This window comes from Ascaphus truei, chromosome 4 (assembly GCF_040206685.1).
Source record: "Ascaphus truei isolate aAscTru1 chromosome 4, aAscTru1.hap1, whole genome shotgun sequence".
In the NCBI taxonomy this organism is placed as follows: Eukaryota; Metazoa; Chordata; class Amphibia; order Anura; family Ascaphidae; genus Ascaphus; species Ascaphus truei.
In genome coordinates this window covers 72,782,375-72,806,673 of record NC_134486.1, presented here as the reverse complement: position 1 = coordinate 72,806,673, position 24,299 = coordinate 72,782,375, and the positions used below count along the sequence as shown (strand labels likewise).

Sequence of the window (24,299 nt, the reverse complement as noted above, 5' to 3'; positions counted from 1 at the left end):
AGCAAGCTGAGCAGTGCTGTGATTAGGTGGAGGCGGTTCGGTGGACAGTTTTGTCCCTCGCCGCTGCCCATACTGTGTCCCCGCGGTTGCTGAGGTAACGCTGTGCTCCGGGATTTGTTAGGAGGATGTGCCCCGGAGCGGGATTCAGCAGCTAGGACCGGGCGGTGTGGCAGCAGGTGGGACCGGTGAGCAGCAAGTAGGACCGGGATTGTCGGGAACCAGGGGGCGGCAGGTAGCATCACAGGCTCAGTAAGGGACGGCCACTTAGACCGTCTCGGTCAGTGGGATATTCTTATTAATTAGCTGTCTCTGAGTCATTAAAAGCTAGAGTCGAGTGTTGGAAGTCTCATTGGAAGGGTCTGTCCTCTGAGAGAGGAAGAGGAGAGGGGTCAGAGAGGAAGAGGAGAGGGGTGAGAGAGGACGAGGAGGGGGCGAGAGGCAGATTAGTGAGAGAGGAAGAAGATGAGGGGTGAGAGGATGAGGGATGAGGGAGAGGAAGAGAAGGAGGGGTGAGAGAGGAAGAGGAGGGGGCGAGAGGCAGATTAGTGAGAGAGGAAGAAGATGAGGGGTGAGAGGATGAGGGATGAGGGAGAGGAAGAGAAGGAGGGGTGAGAGAGGAAGAGGAGGGGGTGAGAGGCAGATTAGTGAGAGAGGAAGAAGATGAGGGGTGAGGGAGAGGATGAGGGATGAGGGAGAGGAAGAGAAGGAGGGGTGAGAGAGTGCACACTCAGTTGTACAGTGCGATTTATAAAAAAGAATTGCGCTGGGTGGAGTGGGGGGGGGGGTCCCTTTTTTATCTGGCGAGTAGCCTTTTTTATAATTTGTCCAGCCCTGTATATATCCTTGAGAAAGGACGGATTGCGGTCCGAACCTTTGCTCCCGATGCTTCTGATTGTCATATGTGGTAAATACATTTATTTTTGCTGATACCTGGAGAGTGCTGCGGATTTTCGACAATATATATAATTATTTTATTTATATAGTGCTTTTTTCCCCAATGGGACTCAAAGCACTTAACAGTTACAAAAAGGGAAAAAGAAGAAAACATTTAAGATTAGAAACATAACCAAACACAAGGAAAGATGCAGTACCGGATGGGACGGTACTGTAGCTATTAAACGTCGGACAGGTTGTGCTGCATTAATTATCTGGGAACAGGTACGTCTTGAGCCCGTTTTTATAGATTCCCAGAGAGGGGGCCTCGCGAACTGTACACGGCAGACTGTTCCAAAGAGTGGGAGCAGCGTTGCTAATAGCTCGGGCCCCAGAGGAAGTCAAGGAGATTCTGGGAACTGTTATGACTCCTTGATCTGCAGATCGAAGTGAGTGAATGGGAGTGTAGGGAACTAGAAGCTCTTTCAGACAGCTGGGAACCTGGTTAGGTAGTGCTTTGAATGTCAGCAAGTCCATCTTAAATATATATATATTCCACATGACACCTGTTCTTTGTTCTCTGCAATGACTGATTATATATATGTAACTGTGTTCCCCTGTTACCAGGTGTGTGTGGTGCCAATTACCTGCTGGTTCACAGGATGCTGAGCTTTCCGCCGTTGTTGTTGGGGAAAACAGGACAGGCTTTAGGGGTGATAGCTGGTTCCCCTTCATTCTTGGGCCAGCGCCTCCATCTGTCACAGGTTCCAGGAGAGCTGAGGGCAGTCCCTGCAGAAGAACTCTCTCATACTCCCAAACTCAGGCAGGAGTATATTTTATAACAGGAACAGCTTTATGCTCTCAGTGAAGAATACCGCAACCAGTCTGCAATACACTAGCACTTGATCTCCAGCCTTATAATGATTCCTGGACTCAAACTCTGGGTCTTGAGGCCTCCAGAGCCGGTCCTATGCTCCTCCCCTACTGTCTGATGGAGCAGGAGGTATGGTCCTCACTCCCACTCCCCTAAGGGAGGGGATGGGAGGTGAGAGAGACCTGCGCACCTCCTCCGTGGGACCAGTCTCTCTCAAGGGAGAGACACACTGGCTAAATTTAGGAAGTGCGGCCCCTTAAGTACCCTGGTGGAGTGACCAAGGTCTGAGCCCAGGATTGGGCAGAACACCGGCCTTGTCCTGCCCCCCGTCACTCAAGGGAGCTGCTCACTGCTGGGGAAAACCCAGATTGGGCCTAACACTGCCTGCACGGTACCAGGACTTACATGTTAGGCAGGGTAGTAGCCAAAACCAGACATGGGTGTGTGTGTGTATATATATATATATATATATATATATATATATATATATACACATATATAATCCATATGCAAAGACATACAATACAATATACAGATATAGAGAAGGTGTGTTTATTTTGTTGCAGCACAGTGGAAATCAGGTAATGTTTCCGTCTGTTTATATTTTGATGACGTTATTAGCTCATTGGCATGCTTATTGTACCGTTTGGGTTCCTGGATGGGGGGGGGGGAGCCATTGTTAATTATGAGTTATGGCTTTCTCTTGGCTGGAAAGGGAGAGGTTACTTTTACTTGGAAAGTTCAAAGGATGCTTGTCAATTTACTGCTTGTTTAATAAAAGTGTGCTGCTGCCTTAGCACTACCTTACATACCTGCATAGCGTGTGATTTATTCTTATAGGGGGGTGGCTTGTACATTTGGGAAGGGGAGTGTATCTTACATTTTCCATCTACTAACAGATCTTTTTAGTTGATCGTCACACCACAAAACAATAACTGGAAAGTGGGCACAATGGGATACCCTTTAAAGCAAACTGCCAGCGTTATTTTGTCTTCATTATTTTTTTTATTTGATTTACATTTGTTATTTAAAAAAGGACCAAAGTCTGCAGGAGATTGTTCACATGCAAATGGCCGAGGTCCCGCTGCATCCGATGGCGCGCGCGGCCGCGCCACTCACCTGCTCATGACTTCCTCCCGAGTCGGCCCCAGTCCCTCCTCACTGCCAGGCTCACTACGCGCTGTGACGCGTCAGCCAGCAGGGGCTGCAACAGGGTTGTGTTCCCGTGCGGCGACGCGTCACATGGTGCGCGAGGGAGCCAATCACAGACTGGATCCCATCAGCCAATGATAATGTGAGCTGCTTTGTGCCTGTGTTTTAGACCCCGCCCCCCTTTGTCATGGCCGTGCCCCCCCCCCCCTAACCGTTTTGGTCACGCCCCCCGCACCTGAAAATGCTCCCTACGGACCGCAGATAGCGGTGAAGCGCTGTACACACGCCACCTGGACGCAGTGCGGTCACACCGGTGCGTGCAGCGGGGCCTCGGCCTAACTAGTGCCGTTTATCCTCAGTTTCTCCACTCTGCCGGAGCTGCCTTATCTTAATCTTCTGAGATATGTTTCCTTGAAGTTTAGTGATGTCACCAGAGCCCAGACTCACTAAACTCCATAAGGCAGGGATAGCAAACTCCAGTCCTTAAGGACCACCAACAGGTCAGGTATTCAGGATATCCCTGCTGCAGCACAGGTGGTGCAGTCTTCGACTGAGCAACTGATTGAGTCACCTGTGCTGCAGCAGGGATATCCTGAAAACCTGACCTGTTGATAGCCCTTGAAGACTGGAGTCGGCTACCCCTGCCGTAAGGCCATTTACCGCAATGTTAACCTTACATTAAAGATCACATTAATGATAAAGCTGTACTCGCTAAAGAAAGTAAATGAACATTAACCTATGCTAACAGCCCCTTGAAAGCCTAGCAGTATAAACAGCGGACGTTAGGGAAACGGAGATGCACATTATATGCACAGGAGGCGCTAGCATACTATTTGCCCTCTCACGGAGCTGTGCTAACGTTAAGGCCACACAATAACGTCACATTATTTCGAGACGGTGTGATCAACTCCAGTCCTCAAGTCCCCCCAACAGGTCAGGTTTTCAGGATATCCCAGCTTCAGCACAAGTGGCTCAATCAGCCAAAGACTGAGCCTCTGATTGAGCCACCTGTGCTGAAGCTGGAATATCCTGAAAATCTGACCTTTTGGGGGGGGGGGGGGGGAATCAGGGGGCAGCAGGACTGGAGTTGAGCACCCCTGATTTAGATCATATCTAAACCCACCCTGCCACAGAAATAGGGCAAGTTTCAGGGTCTGGATAGAGGCAGCGACAGGCTTACAGTAGGGATGACCTAAGTAACGTAGAGTTATTTCCCTCTCTTCTCCACTCCTCCGGTGCGTGGCTGAGCGGAATGCCAAGACTTAATTAACGTCATGTTATTTGAAGACAACCGAGTAGCGTTATCCTGAAATAACATGACGTTAACCCTAATGCTAATGAGCTCTAGTACGGACATACTAGATGTAGGTAACGTCACATTATTTGCCCTGATTTAATAGTTTAGTACCTAAACTCTTAGATCTGCTCGATCTGGACCTAAGTGAGAAGGGCTTGGGGTCCATATTCATTTAGGGCCTCATGCAGAGAGCAGCGTTATCGGGGGAAGCGCCATTTTTTGGCAAAATCTGCCTTTAGAAAGGCAGGTAATGGCGAGTTTTGAAACAAGCGCCATTTTTTTTTATTTGAAAATTTCGCCGCGCGGCTGGCGAGAACCTACATCTCGCCAGCTTTAAAAATTTCCAAATTCAGAAACGCGCGAACGCCATCTAGCAGCTGTTCGCGCCAATAACATGGCGCGATTTTCTTCAATTTTCTCCGCCAACTAAAGTTGGCAAGAAGCAGGAGCTCGCCGGCTATAGAGAAAAAAAAAAAAAAGCGCAATTTTTCCCCCCCCCCCTTTTAGCAGCGCGCATCTCCTCATTTACAATTCTCCACATGCAGTAATGGTATAAATAGCGGATTTCGCCCATTTCTGCATATGGAGAATAAAACTCTCCATTAAACCAACTATTTATTCCCCTCGCCAATTTTAAAAAGCGCTGCTCTCTGCATAGGCCCCTTAGCCTGTGTTTTTTTTATTTTTTTTAATTAGTGAGCAAGAAAAAACCTAGGGAGGTGAAATCAGACACTATTACGGTGAAGAAATGTTTAAAAAAATCAAATAAAAAAATAAACATGTAAGGGGGAACTGTCTCTTTTGTAATCTTTCCAGTTATCATGTTATCTTATATGATATACGATAACCTCTTTGCTGCAACACAGTTGTGCAACTTAGGGGTTCCAAAATAATTGTCATAGCAACCCATCTTCAAAATGCCTTGTCGCATTGGTAAGCACGATTTACAAGGAAAATAGCAGCACTAACTTGAACAGGAATAATGAAGTGTCAGGTTAACCCCGAGGAGTTTACAGCCTTTCAAATGCAGCGCAGTGCCTACCGCTCTCCCTTTGTTCCAATGGAATGAATAAAAAGTCGCTCTAATTTACTTGCTGCTGCTTTGCAGATAATACCACATTGCAGCTTCAGTTAATTGTTGCTCTCTGTCTTGCTCAATTATAACACACACACACACACATAGTGCAGAATAAATTAGTTCTTCAGTATTCGGTGATACCTTTTTTATTTGGACTAACAATTTATGTCATAGGACAAGCTTTCGAGAGTTCTCCTCTCCTCCTCAGGTCGGCAAAACTAATTAGCAAAGGAATCTATGGCTAAAACAGTGTAAGGGAGAGCAGGGGGGGGGGGGGGGGAAATAACAGAGATGTACTGTAGATAAGGTAGGGTGAGAAAGTGTTTGAAGACATGGAAGGGTATAAAACGGTGACAAGAAACAGCATGGCGGGGGATGGGGATGCTGTGGGGGGGAAGGAGGAAGGTGTGGATAAGAAGAGAGGCAGGCAGGATAATTACAAACAATTGTGATAGTGTGTGAGAAACCCCATATCCACATTAAGTCCTTTTGTTTTGGTGTCAAAGAGTCTTATCATTCTGAGTTTGAACTCAGAATGATAAGACTCTTTGACACCAAAAGGGCTGAATGCGGATATGGGGTTTCTCACACACTATCACAATTGTTTGTAATTGTCCTGCCTACCTCTCTTCTTATCCAGACCTCATCCCCCCAACAGCATCCCCATCCCCCTCCATGCTGTTCCTTGTCACCATTTTATATCCTTCCATGTCTTCAAATGCTTTCTCATCCTACCTTATTTACAGTACATCTCTGTTGTTCCCCCCCCCCCCCTGCTCTCCCCAACACTGTTTTAGCCATAAATTCCTTTGTTAATCAGTATTGCCGACCTGAGGAAGAGAGGAGAACTCTTGAAAGCTTGTCCTATGACATAAATTGTTAGTCCAAATAAAAAAGGTATCACCTAATACTGAAGAACTCATTTATTCTGCACCATCGCAACTGGACTAACACGGCTATTTCTGTATATATACACATACACACACACACACACACATATATATACACACACACACACATATATACACACACACACACAAAGATAGATAGATATTAAGGGAAAGACAAACCCCAGTAATACTCAGCCTGAGTGAGCTCCCATGCATCCACTCCCATGAATAAAGCCCACACTCAGAGTGATCATAGTTCATGAACCTCCCTGGCTCGCGCCTCAGCCTTAGGTGACAGAAGGAGGGTTCAGTGTCATGAAAGGCAATTAATGTCTTTACGGGAGGGCAAAGCGAGAGCTCAACAAAGGTTAATAACCTCTGGGGGAAGGTGGATGCATTGCACCACCCCACATTGGTTCAGCTCATCGCAGTTTAGGGACTCAGCCAATACTTTACCCCTTATATACCAGATAATAAAAGCACAGCTTCTATTCTTGGGCAGGAATATCGTGTGCTCTGCAGGGTGAACTGGATGGGAATGCGTTAAACTGTGGTATGCTACTATTTTTGTAAAATGTTTTCTCATAAGTCTATTTTTCATGTTTGTAATTCTATGCAAGAGATAAATCATTAAAAAAATGTAAGTCATGTTATACCATGTCAATTTCCCAGGTGGTTACCTGTAAATTAAATAAGAAATAAATACAGCCAGAATTAAGCCACAAAAATGTGGAAAATTGCAGATCTTCCCATAGACAAAGGGCAGTTAATCTGAATGTTTAACTCAAAATAAAAACAAGGAAAAAAAGAGAGAAAAGTTGTCATTTGTAAGAATTTTTTGTGTGGTTTCCAAAACAATGGCTAAATCTTTGATCTCACATTCCATTAGCAATACCATGTCCCCTGGGCCTACAAATCCCTAGGAACCGTCTGCTCTGGTACTGACCTCATTTCTTCATTAGCTTTATAACATGCTTCAGGCAGCACATGTGAGATAAAACAGTGACATTCTCATTTCTAAAATGTGTGACAATGCAGTGCCAGAAATGCAATGTCACTAGCAGTCCCACAATAGATTTGTAAATCAATAGTTCTTCTACATTAAAATGTGAATTATGCACAGCGCTGACTGAGAAGTGCTACAGTATATATCAAAATAACCACCAAAAATAGAAAATAAAGCAGACTCATAGCAACAGCAACTGTCCTCAATTAAAAGGTTTCCTTTAAAGCACCTGCAGGGTTCCCCCAAGATATTCCCTTTTGTTCCTCAAGACCAAATACAGTGGGCACAGGCTACAGTATCCAATCAATGAGGACAATTACATTCCTTTAATTCATTAGCTAACCTGTATATACTGCTAATCATAGATTTAGGAAGAAAATGAGAAAGCTGTCTATCTTCCATTGCGCCAAGGAAACTTATTTACAGATATAGTAAAAAATTATTTTTTTATATATATATATACACACAAACATTTTGAAGTTAATACTATGGGAGTCTCTTTGGAATAACGGGGGAGTTCTTCCATATTTTCCATTAATACTAGATGATATATTGTAGAGGTACGTCAGCTGTACTAGTGTGAATATTAAGATGGTAAAATTAGCAGGGTCACTTTCCTTGTTCAAGTATGTAAAAAAAAGGTAGCTGCTATTCACCCAGCTCAGGCACTTGTTCAACCTTTTTTCACAGGCAGATGGATAAATAAGGGACATCTTCAGCCTTATTTAAGTGGAGGGTCATCACGTCCATTTTGATCAGGCCGACGGAGCAGTCAGACCGATCATCCCTTAAAAAAATTAGCAGTGTGCAATGATGTAACAGGTACCTTTATAAGGGCACCCTAATTAAGGTAAATGGCAGCAGGATATATAAATGAATTGCACATACTGTACAGTATTGATTCCAGAATCTTTGTGGCACCAGAGCGCCATAGATATTCTGGCAAGTGTGGTAACCATATGATTTTGATCCATCTACTGACGTCTCCTACAGTTCTCTGAACATAACCCCAGATCTGAGAGCCACAGTCATGATTACCCCTAAATGTACAGTAGGAGAAATAGGGAGCCATTGCAGTGCTGACCTCCAAGAATGTCTAAGGACATACTACATTTTGAAGGGACAGCCACACTTGACTCTGCTGATGACAAAATCAGCATACCAAAAATAGCAAAAAAATATATATAAAAAAGGTGGGACAGGTGGTTTCTTGGTAACATTTCAAACGTTTAAATCTGCAGTAGCATGAAGATCTGTTATGTTCATTCAGTGCCTGAGTGGCCAGCACGCCCCTTTGGCACTAGAGGGATTAAAAGGTTAACGCTGTGCTAGTGTTGCCCTAAAGATTTCACGCTGGGGGTATACAAGACATGGTCACACACTGTAATTGCTTAGGGCCACAGGCAATTAAAGAGCGTATCTATTCACAGGGATTGTCTTTCATTTTTCTCTGTGAGAAAATTAGTGATAAGCAAAAGCATATTGGTTGCCCTATGTCCACTATTACCGGAACATGCTGTATTTATTTTCCTGTTTATTGTATTCATTGCAGCGAATGCTTTGAATTATAGGAAGACGACTGTAGGACCCTACTAATTCTTTTTTTAGAAAAACTGAGGGGGTTGTTGGTGTAAGATGGTAACTGGAGTCACTCTATAACGTCTACCAACGGTGTTTTCCGGTGACCTTAACACTGCCTAGTAAATATGGGCCATTATGTCTACATTCTACAAGTTGATAAGAAATATATTTTCAAAACACTGATGAGTCCTAAGGGGTTACCACAGAACATATGTTTTAAGGCCTTCCTTGCAAGAGAGGATTGCGACACATTGCGCTGCAGTGCCACCATTTTGTTAGGAACACCAGTAATTCTTGTATGCATGTATATCTTCTAAATACAAGTCTCATGATATTTTTTTTTGCACATTCCTATTTACTTATTTTTTTAAACTATTTTTTATTTATTTTTTTGCTTCAAGAGCAATTCATTGCAAAGCACTTCATATTCTTTCTTATTCCCACAGCCCCAATGCCTGACACATGTAGGCTCTGGTGGTGAATAGCCGCCCTTGGGAAATAGTGTCACTGCTGTGAAACATTCCTGCCAATTGAACTTCTGCTCATCCTCAAGACTCCAAATCACGACATTCCCACTCACTCCTATTCAGCACGCTTTTCCCTGTTTGCTTTTCCTGTGCTCGCTTCCTCTTCGAGCTTCAAATACCATGGCACAAGTTTGCACTAGCTTTACAAAAAAAAAAAAAAAAATTTAAAGTGTGTTATTTTCCTGTCTTGTTGTGACTGGCATATGGTTTGCCTATTGCCAGCTAATCCCAACTTCCTACCTGTCTCGCTCACCTTCAGACAGCTTTTCCTTTGCTGTCAGTCTTCTTCCAACCCCCATGTGTATTAGGTATGGGTGTTGCCAGCACCATCTGACCACCCTGCTTCATGAATATTAAAATGACACATGCCTCCCCCCCCCCCCCCCCTCTCTCCTCTCCCTCCTCCAGCTCCTCCTGCAAAGCCTGCATAGATGAAGCAGTCAGCGAGTGTGCTCACAGACGGGCTTTCAGGTCTTTGGCTCTTATTGTCTGTCTGATCGAACGGTTGCAGCTGATTTTGCAACAACAAAAAAGAGAGAAAAGGATCAGAATTAAAAAAAAAAAAGCAGAAGAATCCAAATAATAGAAGGAGGTTGGCTGCTTGGCATTGAAGATCGGCGTACAATAGGAAAGCCTTGCAAAGTGTGTTGTTTTCCACTCGTGCATGCTCAAATCGGCAGAGTATATCAGAGCTGCGGCCACAGCTTTTAGTTTGTGTGTGTGAGCAGCAGCAGCAGAAAGGAGGCGATGCTTTTACGGAGGAGACCGCTCTTAGCTGATATTTCCTTCAGGCTTATCGTTGTTTTACTATGTTTACGGATCAAGGTATGTTGAATCTTGCTCTGGATCGTGCAAAAAAAAAAAAATAAAAAAAAGTACCTTTGCTCCTGCATACCAGGATGGTCTGATCTTTAAGTTGATATCTATTTTTTTTAACTAATTCCCCAGCGATTGGATGATAAAGCGGTACCTGCCTTGCACGCTTTCTGCCGTGCCTCGTCTGTTCCTATAGAGTAGCATTTTACCTAAAAGTTGATTGTTTCTGCACTTTTGTGACAGATAAGGATTTTTTTTATTTTTTGTAACTTTTTTATTTTTTTAAAGGATTGCATTGTTTTTGCAGTCCATGCATTTAATTTTTTTTTTTAGTATTTGGTCATTATTGCTCATGGTTTTCTTATAATTCCCCGGTGCTTTTTTTTTTTGTTTTTCCTGATTTTTGTAACAGGTGTCTGTAGCATCAGGGCAGTTCGAGTTGGAAATCTTATCTATGCAGAACCCCAATGGAGAGGTGCAGAATGGGAATTGCTGCGACGGATCCCGTAACCCAGCCGACAGAAAGTGCACCAGAGACGAGTGTGATACCTATTTTAAAGTTTGTTTGAAGGAGTACCAGTCCCGGGTGTCTGCGGGGGGACCCTGCAGCTTCGGATCCGGATCTACTCCTGTCATAGGGGGGAATTCCTTCAACTTAAAATACAACAGGAACAATGAGAACAGGATTGTCCTCCCTTTCAGTTTTGCCTGGCCGGTGAGTCAATGGATTTATGTGATCTCAGTTTATTCTATTAAATAAGTATTTGGGATACTCCTCTATAAAGGATTTTTTTTTTGGTGGGGGAGGGGTGTGGAAAGTATTTCCGTTTTAAATGAATGATGCTGTAATATATTTGGAGGGCAGTCCTATGTGTCTTTCTCTGCTAATGGTGGAAGCAGTGGTCATGTCATGCATGTTCTTCTCAGTCAAGAGAGGGTTGTGTTGCAATCCTCCCAGCTGGAGTCTTTTTAGTAGCTCAGATTTTGGTAGCAGGGAAGGGGTTACATGCATCTGCAGCCCCTGAATTTTTTTTCTTTGTAGATCTAATTGATATAAACCAGAGACGGGATATCAATATTGATGTATATGTTGAGACTAGAAGTGATCTCCAACAAGTGACCCAGGAGAGATGGATGGGTGCCTGGGAATATGATTGGGGTGATGACCCTGCTCCTTTTTAGTTCAATCCCCTCATGCTGTTCACAGCAAACCTTTTTTTTTTTTCCTTCAGATCTGGAGTGGGAAAAGATATGAGTTAAAATTATTATTATTATTATTATTATGTATTTCACCCAACCAACGTATTAAAGGGTCAGAAGTTCGTTGTTTTTACTGGCACAGCAGATATGACGAGTTAGGAGTGGATTAATCTCATTTAAAGCTCTCTAGCGGTGTCCGGTTGGGTTGAGTTTTCCTATACCCTCTCCCCTCCTGTGTTTATGTGTTGTGCTTTTGTTGCATTGATAAGTTAGCCATTTCTTTGCATGTGTGTTTTTTTTTTTTAAGGCAAGGCTGGCACTGCGCCAGGAGGCACGGGGTTTATACAGTATCATCATACCTACAGTATCTCTGTGCCTCCTCCCTGTTCCAGTGGTTGCCCTGCCCTTCCCCTCCAGCTGTGTGCTCCGATCCCAGCCAGGTGTTGCTGGGGTGGGCGTGGAGCTCATGTGGATCAAGGAGTGCCACTTATATTAATCATTTCTGTTTTGCTCTGGTGCTTTGGAGTCTTAACTCCTTTGGTGCAAAGAATGTGCAATATATCCCAAATGTAAATGGAGCAAGCTACCCCACCATAAATAGCCCAGTTGGTAAGTGGGTTAATTGCATGAGAGTTGCTGACCTGAGTAATTTAACGAAGGAAATGGCATAATTGTCCGCTATCTGCTGTACTCCCATATAAAAATTGTAAATATCATGTGAGAATTGTCAGTACTGTATATGTTTAATTCCATACGTGCAGGAAAAGGAATCCAGTAATGTGTTGCTCAGATGTTGATGTAGGTCGAAATTGAGATTTTTCCAAATGACTTTGTACAGTATACCTGCATTTTACACTCCAGTTACAGTATGCTGCAGACATCTTCACTTTTGTATTGTTTGGAGCCAGCAACACATTGCATTCATTGCGTGGAACAGCTCTGTAGATGAGACAGACTCAGGGGAAATACAACTGTTTTTTAATGTGCTTGAGAAGTATAAACAAAACTCTGTATTAACTCCTCACTTTTAAGGGTCTGTTACTCTTGGACTAACCGTGAAGGGGTTACGGGTTGCTAATGTTTCTTTTCTGCAACAACCAGCACATAAACCTTAAATACAATTTTTTTATTATTATTTTTTTTTTATTTCATTGTCCATCTTATTGGAACAACTTTGCAGATATGTATTATAATCATCCCGATAACATGAATTGAAATGGTCCAAGTCTCCTACTAGATAATAGATAATATTTTTTTATATATATTTTTTTTAAAATACTGATTTTAATTGTATTGTTTTTTTTTTATTCCCATCCCCCTTGTCATTTATATGGAGTGCTTCTCCTCCCTGTGTGTGGGCATCCCATGCTTAACCTAAAGGGAGTCTAATTGGCTCAAAAGCCAGCTCCCTTTTGTCTTGTAGTGGTTTTCACTTTGAATTTTTACCATGTTGTTGCCCAATGGGACCACAGTTTTTTTGTCTTCGTGATAAGGCCACCCCTGTTGTAACACAGACTAGTATGAAACAGTCAGATGTCCTGGGCCTGCAGCACTGTCAGTCCCCCCATTACCCAGAAGTTTGTATTCAACAATCTGATTTACAAGTGTATCATATAACATCCATAAAAAGAATGCAGAAAGAATTGTGCTTCCCAAGCAGAGTGTGCCTTCACTGTGTCACTTCTGGTTTCCTGAGCAGCAGATCGGGAAATAAAGTTTCATTTTGGGGAGATACTGGCACAATAGTTTGGTTCACACAAGTAGCCTCTGTTGGGAGAATAGGAGCCAGGTTTTTAGCTCGCGGTGAGATAAAAATGTTATCAAATATGCCATCAAAGGGATAAAAGGTTTTATAAAAATCTGTGGTATTTGAAGTACTGCCAATGCCTGTAGTGCATGTAGTAACTCCCCTTTCCCCCCCCCCCCCTTTCTTCTTTTGAAGGACAGGGTCATTTCGGATGTTTGCCTTCCAACTTGAGGAAATAAACTCAGGTGTTTGATCCTGAATACAATACTGTATAGTAGATTTATGCCCTGCTACTGTTTTCTCTTTTGTTCCTTGTAAAGTATTTGGGGAGAGGAACGGATTGAGAAACATAGGAGTTAAGCACAGGATGAGCCATTCAAGCACTCATTTTTGTAGATACTTATTGATTTATTTTTTTTGTAGGTCTTCACCACCAATAATTTGATTTGTGGTTTCCTTACCAAATCGGGTACAATTCTAAAAACGACATGATGAAGGCATGGTACTGGTTTTCATACCAATCTTCGTTTCTCATTTGTGCAATTAGAAAGTCTCTATCCATCAGCTGTATGTTTCTTGTATATCCTGCCTACATCCCTTCTGCAGCCTATGTCAGGAATTAGTGTTAATAAGACTGTTCTTTTGTTTCCGGCTTTCTTTGTATTCCACTGCACTTAATTCATGTATTGGATAACAGAGTTCACTGTTATATAGGTTTGAGTAATGGGTCTGGAGATGGGGGGCTGTAAATTTAATTTAAGTCCATTGGAGGTTTGAAAAAGTTGCTAGGAGACAGGTCTACAGACCAACATTGAATACAAGGAGTGTTCCAAATTTGCTGCACCTGCAGAAGAAAACAGCAGGCCTTGTCATTGCTTGCATGATATGCACATGTTAAAGTCTCAGTCCCACTAATATGGCTCAAAAATATTTATTTTACAAATGCTCTTTACTTTGACTTTTGCATCCTGGTCAAATGTAGGAGAAATGTTAATGTGTAATTTTTGCGAGGCCTCTTCATTATGTGTGGTATTGAGACTTTTATAAGAAATACCCAATAGAAGCCCAGGTCAGTGCATCATTGGAATTAATGCAATTATCTTCTCATTTGGCGATGAATCCATTGATTTAGACCTTAGGTAAAGCAGTGTGCATTAATTGATTCCATAGATGTCATTGTGCTAATTGGAGTTAGACTTTTAGGTCTGCCTTTGACACAGTAATGCTTCAGTACATTGGTTTAAAAAACCTCCAGCTTGCAAGTCAAACTATAAAATAAATTGTATAAATATTAGAAAGTATATTCCCTGCTTTCTACTGTAGATGTAATATGTTGCTAATGGGACTGATGCTTTTACTTTGTAAAAAAAATAAATATATATATATTTAAATTTTTTGTAATGGATGACAATTCATGTTGTCTAGAGTATATTTTGTGCTATTTGTTCTTATTTCTCCAATATTTTTAGATCTAAACTTGCAAAGCTATTCTACATTTAATGTACCAAATTTGTTAAATGGCTAAGTGTTTTTACGTTTTTGCAACTTCAAAACAAAACGTTTTGCTCCATTTTGCAATCGTGTTTTGGTTTTGTTTTTTTTTTGTCATTAATCTTAGTAGCGTTAAATGCAAAGATTTCTTTAGCAGTGGCTTACAAGATTGAACCCCATATACATGCATTATTTTTTTTCTTGTTATTGTAGGAGAAACAACTTCTCCCACACGTACGGTGTACGTTTTCTATATTTTTTACACTAAGTAAATAAAATCTTACACTACTTCAATTATGCAAGAAGCGTTCATTAGTATGTTGTATGAGGGTCCTATGGCCATAGGCATGGCATAGGTCAAAGTTTGCATCCATTCTGGTATGCACTGCTCAAGTGTTAGGTTAAATAAACCTTCTAAGTCACATCATGGAATTTGGGGGGTCCAGCTGAAGGGCAAGTCACTGCTGAAATATCTCATGGAGCACAGGCACAGAGTCGTTGGCATACTACACTGTTGTAGCCTTTGTCTGCAAAGCATTGAGTATCTTTATTGCAGACAGGCTGTGCATGGCTCTGGGACTGAGTATTGCAAATGGCAACCACCAATCACAGGGTTGGCCAACTCCTCCAGTCACAGGCCACCAACAGGCCAGGTATTGGGGATATCCTTGCTTCAGCACAGGTGGCTCAGTCATTCTGACTGAGCCACCTGTGCTGAAGCATGGATATCCCCAATACCTGGCCTGTTGGTGGCCCGTGACTGGAGTTGGCAACCACATGCCTATCAAATCAATCCTTTATTTCCTCTGGTGCCTGTATGTGTGTATTATATACTTAATTGAGTTTCAGTTGACTGCGGGCTGAATGCATGTTGTCTTATTTGCAATGATAGTTGTTTGCGGTACAGATTTTGTTGTGTGTGTAGGGGGGAAAAAACACCTCACAGGAGTTTTTAACTTGGTCTAGCAAACGAAAATATCACTTGTGGGCACATTAGCATGTTTCAAACAGGTCTGCAAAATTGCTTTTCACCATTATCTCCTAGCATACAATGTTTTCACTGCAGCAAGGAATTCTGGGAAATGGCATGCAAATGAACACACAGTGATATAGGAAGAAACCTTATCACACTTTATGGAATTTGTTATCATGAGGTAATCACCACATTATGGCTGAATCTTCAAGTTTTTCCCCTTCCACCCTGTGCCACTTATTTGCTGTTCATTAGGCTGCGGCCACGGTGACGCTGGCGCTCGGGATTTGTGGCCAGCCAGTTGCACGCTCGGGGGGCGCAGCCATGACGTCACGGATCTGTTCACCCTCATTGGGCGAACCGCTCACGTGACGCGGCAAAAACAAATTTGGTTGTCTCTGCAAGCAGCTGAGCGCCGTGCGCTCACGGGAACATACACGCGCTCGTTCAAGCTGAACAACCACATTGCTAGCAATGTGTTTGGTCACGCTGAGCGCACACGCTCGGCGTCACTGTGGCCGCAGCCTAAGGCCGAGTCCATAGAAGGACAGGCCGCGCTGAGCCGTGCGGACGCTCAGCGCTGAGCCCCTGCATCCTCAATGAGGATGCCTTGAGAGGGGGCTCACGCGAGCGTCCGCAGGCGTGCTGAGGCTTTGGAATTTTCAGCCGACAGCCAAGCTGTTTTTCAGCGCGCTGTCGGCTGAAAACATCCAATCAGCCTGAAGCAGCGTCAACGTCACGGCGCCGTGACGTTGACGTCAGTGCTTCGCTGGCGATTGGCCCAGCGACGTCACTGCCCCGCCTCCAACCACCTCCCCCCCCAGCTCCCTTCGCGCACGCTGGCTCGCGTGTCCATGGAATCGCGCAGATTTCAGCAGGCGAGCCTCAGCATCAGCGCGGCTCGGAACTCCTCACCCCTCTATGGCCCCAGCCTAAGATCCCTGCAGTGGGGAAATAACACATTCCTTGCTGAAATGGCTTGTAAATCTGTTTGTTTCAAAGTGTAAGGCCGATGACGTCGCCCCTAGCGAAAGTTGTAATTCAATTTGCAGTGACGTCGCGAGCGACATGGTCATTGATTGGTTTACAGACCGTCACATGTGGCGACAGTCTGTAAAAAAATCAAATTTAACCCGCTTCCAAATTTTTGGTCGCGACATCGCTCTGTCGCCGTCGCGCTTACTACAAGCGCTGGCGACTGAGTCAATTGTTTTGGAGCGCCGTCGCAGGCACTATCAGCGCAGCCTAAGGCAGGCCCCTGCATCATCAATAGTTCACAAAATAATGTAATAATTTTAATAGGAAAACTGCATACTCGTATGTACCTGTCTCTGTTGGATTTAATAATTTAGTACAGGAAAACTTGAACTGTCCAGATGTACTGCAGTTTGTTCAGGCTGAGAATGTGTCAATACTGAAGGGTGAGCGGTTTCAGCCTTTTTGTTCTTCTGGATATGTAATGCAAATTGTATTTAGCTACTTGCGAAGTCTTTGCTTCATTTACTAAGCCATTTTGGTGACCTGCTGCTTTTTTTTGTAATATTTCATACGAAGTTCCCGTTTGGCATCTGCTAACGACGTGCTGTGACATTTGGTCGTACACTTAACTAGGTTTGACTGGGTTAAATTATTGTATTTAATACATCACTTATAACAGAATTGATAAATGACATTAGCATTCCCAAGCCCCTACAGTTTGCCTTCAGAATTGATGTTCGAAACCCTTTTGACCTTTCCCAGTTGAATAGATAAGCCTATGAGTCAAATACAGAATGCATAAAGGATGCAGAGATAACATTGGTGTGTTCCATAAAACCCAATGTTTCTGTGTATGATTTTCTGCACTTTTTCAGAAAATACTTTAATGCTACTTATTACTGTGTATGAATTGGTTTGCATCATTTACACATTTTGTATGCTCCTGATTTTGTTGGGAAAAGATATGCATCTCATAATTACTAAGACTTGGGGATTCTATCTTTTTATTTTATTTTCAGTAGATACACTTGTGCCGAATTGCAGGAATACAGATATACTGAAATTTGAATTCTGTGTTGTAGATAAACCCCGATTATTATTATTTATTTATTTAAGGCAGACAATTTATAGCGATTTAGTGATGGGGGGGAAAAGGTCAGGAGTTTCGGGAATCGCTTTATCGGTTGGTAAACTAGAATGATGTATTCTTGCAATCTTTGAACATTGTTGTTTTGGATTAGTGGAGGAATCGTAAAACGTGGATGTAATAGTCAAACATTCAAAGTCTTTTACCAGCTCAACCCAGTTTTATGCACTTTAGGTAAATAAGTAGAAAGGCCTCTTGTTCAGGCTTGCTCTGTGTGAACCTGACTGTTGTGCTTGGCTGGCTACCTGGTATTCTATCTATTAACCTTGCCACCCTTTTGTAACTGGTGCATTTAATTATCGGTAGGATACTTTAAAGAAGGTAGGTTAATGACAAATGTGATAAAGTGAGTAAGCCATTTGTATGTTAGCAATAAAAGTGGACTTTGATTTTTTTTTTTTTTTTATTATTATTATTTATGAGCTTTTCCATTTTTATGTGTTTTGGAGAATAACATTACAACAATAAATGGTGATAAAAAGGCTTATCATATGTACTTACATCCTCCCCCTAGCTGCCATCAGCTTTGACATTAGATTGATTATTGATATGGCCATAGTCTCCCCTTTTTTTGCTTTTGCATCGGTTACTACATACTAGTTTTGCAATTAGAATACATTGTAGTCTGGCCACCCAGACAGGCAGTGACTGCTAATATTAACCAAGAACAATAGTTTGGCCATTCTGACTGCAATGAGGATTACAGAACATAATGGTGCCCATCCAAAAATAATGCTAATACAGGACAAGCAACAGGAAGCAGCAGTAGACTCAGCAGAGCTCAGCTCCCAGACAAACCATGGACTTACTTCACACAATGGCAGCTTCAGCACATTATGTATTCACAGGATGCTCATTATTCCAGTAGGCTTGCCAGATCAGAGATCAGCCTGGTTTATTGGATGCAGTGCACACATAGTTTGGATAGCGGCACTTTTTGTGTACTTTGTCATTTTGGCAAGTTGGGCACAGCTGTATCGCAGAAGTGTTCCAACAATTTGGTTACTGGTTCAGCTTTGGCTATCCAGAAGAAGATGCAAGAAAGAAAAAAAAAAAACTCTTTACGAATCTGATATTATTTTTTTTAATATCAGTTGCTTGATGTGGCTAGGAAGCTATTTATATTTCTACTGAGCAATGAAATCGCTATCAAATGTATTATCACATATGTTATCCATTTACAAAGACCCACAAAATGATCAATGTGCAGTTTGACAGTGGATGTCCATGTGTTAGCAGTTGAGTAAGCAACTTTTATTTGCTGTCCCATCCCTTTTTTGTTTTGTTTCTCTAGGAATAATGTGAAACTTTTGCTTTCCCTCTGGATCAGCTTTTTATTTACAAGGCTGTAGAGAATGTTGTTACCTTAAAAACCCATGTCCGTATTAACTCGTTTGGTGAAAAATGCATTTCAGACCCCTGCGGCGCTGATGGGGGCTGGAGTGTTTTTTAGGTTTTAAACCTCGTTCTTTTGGCAAATCATACATTATACAAACTGCTTGTTGTGTGCAAAGTTAACAATAGAAAGATGCATGAATAGATAGATCTGTGCTGTTTTTGTATCCACTCATAGCAAAAGAACCATCTAACCTAGCACACAATTGTTAGGAAACCCCATTCTTCCGTTTTAAGTGAACGTCATCAGTCTTTGCATCACTCAACACCAATTTTTTTTTCCCCTCTACAGATTATACAGCGTTTGTCTGTACATAGCCCTTGCAGGACCTTTTTTATTGCTGGTGTTTTCTTTAACCAGTTTATCTTCTAATTAAACTTTACATGTCTGTCATGTCTTTACATACCAAAACATTACCCATGTGAAATACCACTATAATTTAGTGTGTGTGTGTGTGCACACACACACCATTTCTGTGTTTTTCTGTTTATCATGTACATATGTGATAGTATAAACACACATTTACCATTTCCATGTGTATTTCCCACTTACTTTTTAGCAAAGGTAAGTATTTATTAGCTGGTCAATAGGTATTGTATTTTAGTGTACCTATGATGGCTTGTACTGGTTGTTATGTGTGTTGCCAATAACTAGCACCAATTACTATACCAGTCTCTATTCTAATTGATATGTAGGATTCATATATTTTGTCATTGCTGCATATTAAGTACCAAATGGCTTTTCTTCCTTGACTACTTCAGTCTTCTTATCCCTGGAGGGGCATATCTTTTGGCTCAGGGTCAGACCTCTAGTGGCTAATTAGGTGTGACATTATCAGCACACAGCTGATCTTTGACACTTCATTTGAATAAGGCGACTGTGTAGTTTTTATTATTTGGATTGAGTGTATATTTAAAGATGATCAAGGGTCATCTATGGTCATGGGAACATTAAAACCTGCTGGGGGCCTTCATTCCAGAGATGTTCAGTAAACCTGAATGCTGTGGCTGGATGTGATTGTGCATTCACCCATTATTAAATGAACAGTTCCCATTATAAGTGTGAGGGAGCAACCCTTTTATTCTGCATTATTTAGCAGCCGCATTCAAGCTTCAATCACAGCATGTTTAAGCAGGTATAACTGATGGATTGAATCACTGACTGACTGGGTTGGGATACAATAAAATACCTGCAGATAGCATAACCTCAGACACAAGTTTCGATCTAAAAATGTTTCCACGGTCCTAAACAGCTTTTCAATGTGACAAGGAACCAAAATGTTTTGCTGCTGATTAGTGACTGCGCAGAAATTTAGCTTGAGTACCTCTGACATTTCCATAGCATGTTTGACACAATGCAGACTCACTAGCCATGTCTTTCTTTCACAGTGCTTTAAAACCAGTTTTCTAACTTTTGCCATTGTCAGTATAGCATCCACATAGTCAACATACCATTATTGAAAACTATAGTATCAGAATTTAAGCTAAATATTTGGCTGCCTGAGCAGTGTTACGGGATTTACTATTTTTTATTTATTTATTTTTGCCATGAAAAAGGTTTAGATCTGCTTTAAGAGATACAGAATAGATACATGTATCTATATGTATATTTGCCATTTTGCCTTTTTTTTTAAATTTTATCTAATTGGTTTTGAGGTCCAAATCTTACCATTACTTTTTACAAGAAGAAACTGTAATGCATACCCCAATGGGGGAAAAAATAAGCTAATATATTAAAGAAATAAAATCATCCTTGTGCAATGTGTATACGTTTTGGTTAAAGGCATCAACAACATAATACATGTAAATGTTTAAATGGCAGAATGTTGCAACCTTTTTATAAGGTGTAAGGGATGTGTCAGATATATGCATGTGCTGAAACGTTTAGGAAGAGGAATAAAAGGATTGTTCAATAAAAACTCAACAGGAACTAATGCTACAATGCGTTTGTCAGACTAGCCTTAACACCCATCATTCCATTAGCAGCACGACTTGTTGCTCGCTTTAATATATCAATTGTTGGATAATATTTTCATTGCTTGCCGTTGCATGTCACTTTTTCTTTTTCCTTGAACTCGATCATTAGATTAACAATGTTATGGTAATTACGTGTCTCTGTTTGCGTGAAAGAGAGAGTGAAGGTGTGGCAAAAAATAAATAAAAGGTAAATCAGAAGGTCTTTAAGCGTTTCATAGGGTGTAGAATAGTTGTATAGATTATCATTTTAATGGGAAGGACCCGATCTAGAGTAGAAAGCCCCATAAAATATTACATGCTTGAAATAAGTGTGCATTTGTTAGCGAAAATAACAATATACCATGATAATGGGTCTTGGCTGATGGCCTTTGTATTGGAGGTTATGTACATGTCTGAGCTTGCCCAGATTTGCTTACTTTTCTTCACATTTTCCCACAGTTATCTGTGAACAAAATGGAATCCTGCTCTTTGAATATGAAACATATTTAGGCTCTATTCCAAGGCAGAGCCTCACAATAAGGGCTTTCCTTCAAAGACTGCATGCTCTGTCAAGTTATGAGAAGCACGTTTGTGCTGACTTTTGAAGTTATCTTATACCTCCACCTTCAAGGTGTTTACCTTTTTTTATAAATGCTGTATGCTTCTAGGTTAATGTTCTATATAATTACCACATTCCATTTACTTTATCCCAATGGTTCGGGATCTGCACTTGGCAGAGCGGAGGAGCCAAGTAACATTAGTGACTATATATTACTGGGCGCCAGCTCCGACTTGCTCTTCGTAGAGAATAAGAAATGTTGCAGAGACGAGGTTTTAGGCACCTCGTCTCTTGAAGAGATGTTAGAAAGTGGTCCCAATGTTGATTTTTGAACTTTAGCAAGACTGTAACATTCTAAACCCGAAGGGAGAGGTTTTGCTCCCCCCTGGTTTGCTGTTGGAAAGCAGAGATAAAAGGTGGCCAGATACAATAGCTGGCATCCCTCCAGCTTGAAGGAGTCAGTTTAAGCAGTCGATGCTTATGATTTATCCTGGAATGTTGGAGATCTCATGGGCAGATTAGTGTGCCTATAAATGTGACACATAGCTGTGCCCCAAGGTTTTGAATGCTTAGGACGTAGGCTTTGTATTATAGAGACTTTCCTCCCTCCAACTTCACTAAAATTCATCAGTTCTTTTCTTCGTTACCTGATACTTGTGGGAGCAGTGATGGTCTATTGCAGACAAAGCTTTCAAAGAGGTGCTGAAAAGAAGGAAGTCCCATGAGACTTTACTTCAGATGCTCAGTGAATTACTGTTTGCAAAGGCTAGAAGTGTGTATATTTTGCTATCTAGACATACTGTTTTTTTTCTGTTTGTTTTTCCATAGGTTTGCTCAATTCAAATTTAGTCTTTAAAGCTGTTTTTTTTTTTTAAATAGGAAAGTTGTGGATAGTTCTTCCTGGTTAAGTACATGAGACTCATTAGTGTTGACAAAGCAATGTAAGGTAAAAGGTCTCTGCTGAATCAGGCTGGATAAAGTAGCTTAGATGATAGAAGAGGATCATGTTTGATTCAAGTATAATCTGCTGCCTTCTTTTTAAGTTTCATTGGACACCTACATACACATAGATTTGAGTTAGTCAAAGACAAGTGTGTATACATACCAAGAACGGCGCATACATGTAATATCGCCAATTTATAAAAAAAAAAGTGTGTGTGCCGAGCACGCGCATTTTAAGTGAAACTTCGTAGGGCATTGTCACTGATTGTACATTTTTGATTATGCTTTTGATACAATTATAGACTTTTGTATTGGGTTTAGTTTTTATCTTTCTCAGCAGACATTTGCATAGTAACACTTAGAATGCATGATCGAATTGAGTAAAGATAACTAAAGTAAAATACATACATTTTGGAGTGTAAAGTATGTAAATGCTGTTAGTCTCAAGTCAGTTGTTATTAGAAATGGGACATTTTAAAAATGTTTTACTCTTTGCACTTTTATATTTGTATTGCTTGTGTGTTGTGTGGTTTTTTTTTTTCCTCTCGTTTTGTCAGTTGTTTTTATAAATGGAACATTTTTATACGGTTTGCTATTTTGCACTTCTATATATTTTTATTTACCGTATGTGTGTCATCTTTTGCACTTTGTCAGTTGTTGTTATAAATGGGAATTTTTTTTAATTGTTGCTTTTAGCAGTTCTAAGTTTTCAGTGTGTGTGTGTGTGTGTGTGTGTGTGTGTGTGTGTGTGTGTGTGTGTGTGTGTGTGTGTGTGTGTGTGTGTGTGTGTTGCATCTTTTACACTTACTATTAGAAATTAGACACTTGTAGAGTTTTTGCTATTTGTACTTCTATATATGTGTGTGTGTCTTTGCGCATGCGCAGACAGACCTGAACCTGTATGCGTTGGCTGTGGTGGGTGCTGTGACAGTACTTCCATCTGCACAAAAGATATTCACATAGATGCCAGCAAAGAAGTTTCACTTCAAAAATGTCTCCCACACACACATTGCTTACCCTTTTTTTTAATGTGTTTTTTTTTCCTATCACTTTTCAGAGATCCTATACCTTAGTTGTTGAAGCATGGGATTACAATAATGACACCAATGGTAAGTATTTCTATATATCCATAATTTTATATTTTTAAATGTTAAATATATAATATCTCATGTGTTCACCCTCCCCCCTAAGAAACCACTGCCTGGCATAAAGCACGTAGACTTGGGTGCTAATACCTCTTAAAGTATACTATTTCTACAGCTTCTGTGCTGACAACTCATTATTTTATTCAACATTGAATAGATTTATACTGTCTATTTTGTGTATTGGAACACTTTTTAGTTCACATTTGAAAAGGTTGTTAACGCTAAGTAAACACACTTTAAAAAAAAACTCGTTTCATAGCCCATTTTGCAAAAAGAGTCGGCAATAATTTTCATTTATATAAACATTTGACACTATTTTCAGTCCCACTGGGACTGCCCATTTATAACCTCCAAGTACAGTTGGTGTGGTCTTGTAGTGGAGATGTATTGTCTCTTTCCTGTAGTGTCTGAAGTTTGCCCTGTGTTAGATATTGCATACTCATTTGGTGGGTCTGTGAATTGAAGGTCCCCCTATAAGGAAGAACATGCCTTTATTGGTTATGGAAATGTTTTGAAATGGCTAAAGGCAGGTGCTGACCAGGGTCATGTATGCCTCTCTGGTCCACTCCAGTGACTTGGTCCAGTTTTTTTTTGTTTTTTTTAAGAGTCTGTATTGACCATTTTAGTTAATGTGTTGACTATCTAAAGCAACAAAGCATTACATGAACAATA

At 41.3% G+C, this 24,299-nt stretch overlaps 1 protein-coding gene across 2 annotated transcripts in view; it reads left to right on the top strand.

Moving 5' to 3' along the window:
- Nucleotides 1-9,705: 9,705 nt before the first annotated feature.
- Nucleotides 9,706-24,299, top strand: part of JAG1 (jagged canonical Notch ligand 1) — a 37,492-nt gene continuing 22,898 nt past the window's right edge. Inside the window, exons 1-3 of one of the 2 annotated variants that reach the window (XM_075596043.1) lie at nucleotides 9,706-10,103; nucleotides 10,507-10,809; nucleotides 23,540-23,591. In XM_075596043.1, coding sequence (XP_075452158.1) covers nucleotides 10,026-10,103; nucleotides 10,507-10,809; nucleotides 23,540-23,591 — 433 coding nt within the window. In that variant the 5' untranslated portion in view covers nucleotides 9,706-10,025. Of the gene's footprint in view, nucleotides 10,104-10,506; nucleotides 10,810-10,906; nucleotides 11,904-23,539; nucleotides 23,592-24,299 lie in introns of those variants that run through there. The other variant, XM_075596044.1, reaches the window with a different exon arrangement.